Source organism: Atta colombica, unplaced genomic scaffold (genome assembly GCF_001594045.1).
Source record: "Atta colombica isolate Treedump-2 unplaced genomic scaffold, Acol1.0 scaffold112, whole genome shotgun sequence".
NCBI lineage: Eukaryota > Metazoa > Arthropoda > Insecta > Hymenoptera > Formicidae > Atta > Atta colombica.
Window position 1 is genome coordinate 1478180 of NW_017259198.1, and position 6069 is coordinate 1484248.

A 6069-nucleotide genomic window follows, 5' to 3' on the forward strand; every position below is an offset into this window, starting at 1 on the left:
CATATATATTAAAATACATGGTATACAAAATTATAAATAAAATAATTCTATACAAAAAAATCTACAAAAAAACATGTAGATGATGTATACACATTGTAGATCATCTAAATCTGAACTTGATATTTATTATTTTTCAGTTATTAGATCTCATCGAATCTGAAACGCTTTTGAAACTTCCTGAATCACCTAAAGACATACCATCATCGAAAACATCAAAAGATGAGATGCAGAATGCGGAAATGAAAGTTTCACCATTCACGCCACTAGAAGCAGCCGCTATATCCTCTGTCCTAGAAGAATGTTTAAATCAGCTCGCCATAATCGGATTCATTATACCAGCCAACGTCGATCCACGCTGGGATGATTCGTTCAAGACAATCGACGAGACATACGGGATGCCTGATGAACCTGAAATTATCTTCAGAGAAGACATGGGCCTGTTACCAATTGTACCTACGAAGGCTGAAAAATTGCAGAGAGAAAGGCGCGCAAAAACATACTCTCATACATGTTTTTATAATACACTTATGCAAAAGTATATTCTACATTCTAATTGCTTTGATGACTAGCAGATGTATATATAAAATTCATTAAAAAAATGTCACATGATCTCAGAAAATAATACATTATTTCGAGATGCTTTTATCGGGGGCTCTGTGTATATTCAAGTATTTCGCGAAAATATTTTGATACGTTACTGTCCCAGTAATCTTACTTTAAAAATAAGAATTTTTGAAAAGAAAAAGAAAATGCTCTTTCAAGACATCGCGTTAATTTGCATCTCCTTCTCCAATAAATCTGCATTTAGGAACTACATAAGTGAAGTCCTAAAAAAAGTCCTTCACGAAATGAAGAATCATAGAACATTTGATAGTCTGCAAAAAGAGGTTTATAATATCGCGAAGAAACTTGAAGACGAACGTAATCTTGAAGAAAGCGCCCAGATGTGGCTCAGCCAAGCTGAACAACTTCGAGAGCAACTAGAATCCAATAAAAAAGCGAACGAGGAAGACAGGAAAAACACGATAAAACTCGCACAAGAAAGCGACGCGCGAGTCGATCACGCGATATTCATAAATAATGGAAAATTGGGTAACGCATAATCCATATAAATGCGTTTCATAGTGTTCTGATTGAGTACATTGCATTCAGGCTATGCGGAAAAATGGGCGAAAGCTAGATTGGAGCAGCAGGAACTTAAACTGAATCTACAAAATAAAGATATGCTGAACAAATTGAGTGAATATTCAAAGGAGTACAATGCGGAACAGGCTGTTTCGGCTGAAACACATACTTATTTAGAAGCAAATATCAAAGAGAAAGAAGAGCAGATAGATATGTGGACGAAGAAATATAATGAGGAGATTGTGGAACGACAGGAAGAAATCGATGAATTAAAGGTATATTCGAAAATTAACGTAATAAGGTGGATAGTTGAATAAATAAGATTAAATAATATAATCCGTATAGTATACATATATCACACACACACACACACACACACACACACACACACACACACACACACATATATATATATATATATTTAACTAAAAATAAACATATTAACAAATAAAAGATAACAAACTTAATGTACAAAAAATAAAAAGAAAAAAATCAATTGTTTAATATAATGATATTGATAACCTTGAGTTTAATAATGAATACCTTAATTCGCTAATAGAAATTAATAGAAGAACAAAAATTAGAAATAGAAGAAATACGCACTTTAATGAATAAACGACAGGAATTTATTGACGAATGCATTGCTGAAGAAAAAAGATTGAAAGAAGAAGAGAAGCTAAATAAAGCCGCAACTATTATCCAATCGACATGGAGAGGTTATATGGTAAGAAAACAATTAGGAAAATATAAAGGCCTGTGGAAACAATTGAAAAAGCGGAAGAGATTACGCCAAAAAAAGAAAATGAAAAAAAGAGGCAAAAAATAATAATCTAAGAAAAAAAGGACTTTAACAAACGTGTCTGAACAAACGACGAGAGTTTGATATTTTATTACTAAAAAGAGAGTTACCGCTTTCTTTACATACTAATAATGCCTTCGAAGTATCTGTATAAATTATTCAAATATATTTTTAAACAAATATCAGAAATACAGTATTTACATGAAAGTCTGACTCACACACATGCAAACATGACAAGCGCACAGCATTGTTCTACACATTATTTGAACATTACCGAGTACGAATTCTATATGCATAAATAGTATACAATGATATAAATATACCGGCTCAGTATCGTACTCGATAAAGGCATAACATCTCTCGAACTTATTTTCAATCCTGTCGCACATTCTCAAGCTAAAAATGACAGCCGCTGAAGCAATCAGTGGCAGTGTGATGATCACTGTACATTCCCTACGTATTACAGCACGTGGGAAATAATCACGATCTTAATCATTTACCAGTAGTGTACAGGTTGGTACAATGCGATGATAAAATTACACGCGATAAATGTTTATGTGTGAACCGAAATAGGATTATACTCATCGCTCAGTCTGCATGTACTAGAAAGTACTGTATTTATAAGTTTTTGCAATAGACAAACTAGTGTGAGCAATTAAATCTACCTTCGCGTTTTATCAGATACGTGCCGAGACAGTTTACGTTGCCCATCGCGAGATGACACTGATCTACCGACACAATTCGCGCACATAGGATCTCCCGAGTCCATCTACGGGATTTAAATATGTGCGATTTCCAACGACGAGGTAGCGAAATGAAATTCGGGCTAGAGCGAAGTGAAGATACCATCGCGAATGAAGCGACGGGTGTGCGCATACATGCGCGTTAGAATTTGAGAATAGTAATTTTTCTATCACGACGAGATAGGGACGTGTTTAATTGAAGTGGAATTTAAACTGGAAGGGAGAACCGTGGAAGTGATGGAACTCCTGGAAGGGATTGAAGCCTTGCTGGTGCCGGCCCGATTCTGGATCTAGAGGATCCTCGCCCTGATCGAATTTCGCCCTCTTCTCGTCATCCGTAAGAACCTCTTTAGCAGCGGCGATGTCGATGAACTTCTTTTGTGCGCGCTTCTTCTCATCGCCCTCTTGGAAATTATCAGGATGCCATTTTTGTGCCGCTTTCCGATAAGCTTTGATAATATCTCGCTTATTCGCCGTTCTTGGAACGCCTAAAATCTTATAATAATCTCGCGATTCCGATAACTTTTGTCGTTGTTGCGCTTTTTGCAATCCCTGTTTGGCTCTTTGGAAATTTGAATCTATCTCTAATGCTTCCTTAAAATCCCTGATGGCTGTTAAAGAGAAAAAATATTCGTTTATTATATTACAATTATAAAATGGAAAAGTTCTTATATATACTTTGGCATAAAATATATAACATTAAAATAATCAAAAATGAAAAGGAATGTTGGCATGATTTATAGCAAGAGATGTAAGTAGGTTCATGTAATTTCCGTAAAAAATACGTAGTTGTTCTGCAACAAGAATATTTTGACAATTCATTAACGATCTACACAAAATTAAAAATCGTACATTATTTCGGTACAAAGTTATTAAAATAGTAAACTTAGAGCCTAAACATAAGGCTGAAACATATAATGTATCGTAACATTGAAGATTTTTTATTATGTTGGAGTTTCGTAATTTATATTTTGTATATACGTTTATATTTAATACATTTGCATTGATCTAATTTTGAAGAATTGCTTTTATTACTGTTTTGACTCTTATTAGATATATTTTTTTTATTATTTTGTATCTTGAATTATTAATGTATTCTTTAAAATCTTTCTATAGAATTACGCACTCCTTACCATACCGATTCCCTCTTTAAATTTGATTATTATTTTAAACTATCGGTAGTCTAAATTATTTTTTGTTCTAAACATAAGATTAATTATTACCATCGTCGAACATTTCTGCGGCAAGATATGCTTCTGCACTGTCGCACAATACACTCGGTTCTCTTCTGATATTTAAAGCCTCTTGGCAATTACTAATGGCCTGAGTTGCCTCAGAATTTTCTGAGTAACATTTACAGAGATAATGATAAGCCATGAATTGCACTTTCGGCTCGTTTGGCTCTTGTGTTAATACACGACGAGCTGGATCAATGCACGCGTCATAATCCTTTTCTTCCAGTGCTATCTCAGCATCTTGTAATAATTTCTTTATCTTTCTAATCTTCTTATAAAAGGGGAAACATTGCTTATGATCAGGATCAAGCTTTAAACATTCTCGAATTTCCCTAAATATTTATGATAAATTAGTTATATGTCTTAATAAAAATATCGATTATTCTAATGACTAATTACTCACTTTAATGCCTCATCAACGTCTCCAAGACGATAGAGCAACGTCGAAAGCTTGAAAAAACCCTCCGTATTATCAGATAACAATTTGGTAGTTGAACGTATGTCCGATACGGCACTCATAAAATCTCCAAGGGCAACATGACACTCTGCCCTGCGTTCTCTAAGATACGAGGACCACGGACAAATCTCGATGAGTCGAGTAATTTGCTGTACAGCTGCTATATGATCGCCGTTATACACAAATATATCGACTAATTTCATATCTTCTCTAGCTGGATATAACCTATCTAAGGCATTCAAGGCATCCCTATTATTTGGTTCTAATGCTAGCTAGAATAAAGAAAGGCGACATGAGACGAATATAAATGTGTAAAATGTGTAAAAATATAACAGACATTTGCCAGCAAAAGACACAGTTGACAATATAATACAGAAATCATTACATCCTATTTGCCAGTGTTAGAGGCATTCTACAATTAGTCATAAATCAGAAGTTAGAAGCTGGAAATTGACCATTCACAATCATCAATTTTTAGCTCCTAATTTATGGCTTATCATAGAATTAAGCAAAGATGAAATGATTCATTGTAGATACTATATCAGTCTATATTAATATAATTATTACAGTGTAGATATTACATCAGTCTATAACATTATAGTCTATATCAGGGTCTAACCATGAAATGGCAAACTTTTTGATTGGAAGTAAACAAACATATATATACATATGTATCCTTCTTTCTCACTCTTGTTTTGACAAAATTGCTCGTGACTAAACTCCATTACAGAGTCTGTAATTTACTGAATCACCTATGTCTCTGGTTGAAAAATGACCAATACAAACACAAAAGATGGCATACCACGTCGTGAAAGTCGTTTTCAGCTTCGTCAAAATGAGCTTGCTTGAGTAAAATATTACCACGTTGCAGTCTTGCTGGTGTAAAGTCTGCCTTCAATTCTAGAACCTTGTCGAGGTCGAGGAGAGCAAACTTGGCTTTGCCCAGTGCTAAATAAACTGTACCTCTCTTATAATACGTCAAGTAATTGCTCGGGTCTCCCTCTGAAAGAAATTCAGCTTTGAATTCTTAGACCATTGCCTTCCTCTCCGGTATAAAAACAGCTGTTAACAAGATAATCACTCTCGCGAAAAATTTAAAGACCGGGTGTGAATTCCTGATTCAACCTACCAACTGCTGCATGATAGTGTGACAACGCATCCTGTAGCTGACCCTTCGCCAGGAATTCTCTACCGTACTCCAGATGTTTAGTAATCTCTGCTTGCGAGACACTTCCAACCACTAAAAAAACAAGCGTTATCAGTCGTTCGTGCAAATAAATGGGCTTATTTACGCAAGGATGAAAGAAAAGGTTAGAGATACACGTACCATCGAGAGTTAGATCCAGCAGTGCCACTATCAGGAGACCGTACATGACTGAGGGGAGAAAAAAATCGATTCCACTGCGTACGACGTGTTATGCTTTAAATAAGGAGACTAAACGTACTCGGCACCGCCAGATCGACTCCTAACCAACCGATAACACAAAACTGTCCAGCCACGCCGCCATTGCGATCGTGGTCATATGCGATTGGAGTAGCCACAAGTCGTGTCTCTCCCACCGACGTGGCTTAGAGAGCCTCACAGGGAGAGAGTGGCAAACTGCATCACGTGACCCGTCTCCTTTGATTGGATATGGGTGTCAAAACTCCATAAGTATAGAAGAGATTTAAGAAAACTGGTCACTGGTGATCCCCGTCCTGATTGGACGT

General features: G+C 35.7%; 2 protein-coding genes across 2 annotated transcripts; one reads left to right on the top strand and one right to left on the bottom strand.

Moving 5' to 3' along the window:
* The first annotated feature begins 218 nt into the window (after nt 1-218).
* Nucleotides 219-1951, top strand: LOC108694048 (IQ domain-containing protein G-like). The gene is made up of 4 exons (XM_018203300.1): nt 219-484; nt 809-1092; nt 1153-1400; nt 1685-1951. Exons 1-4 carry the CDS (start codon nt 225-227, stop codon nt 1949-1951), a joined length of 1059 nt encoding a protein of 352 aa, XP_018058789.1. The 5' UTR covers nt 219-224.
* A 116-nt stretch (nt 1952-2067) lies between these two features.
* LOC108694034 (dnaJ homolog subfamily C member 3) lies at nt 2068-5842 on the bottom strand. The gene is made up of 6 exons (XM_018203281.1): nt 5687-5842; nt 5489-5599; nt 5162-5361; nt 4306-4631; nt 3891-4234; nt 2068-3278 (listed from the first exon to the last, which is right to left on the bottom strand). The coding sequence occupies exons 1-6, from the start codon at nt 5730-5732 to the stop codon at nt 2860-2862; spliced, it is 1446 nt and encodes a 481-aa protein (XP_018058770.1). The 5' UTR covers nt 5733-5842; the 3' UTR covers nt 2068-2859.
* Nucleotides 5843-6069: the final 227 nt, after the last annotated feature.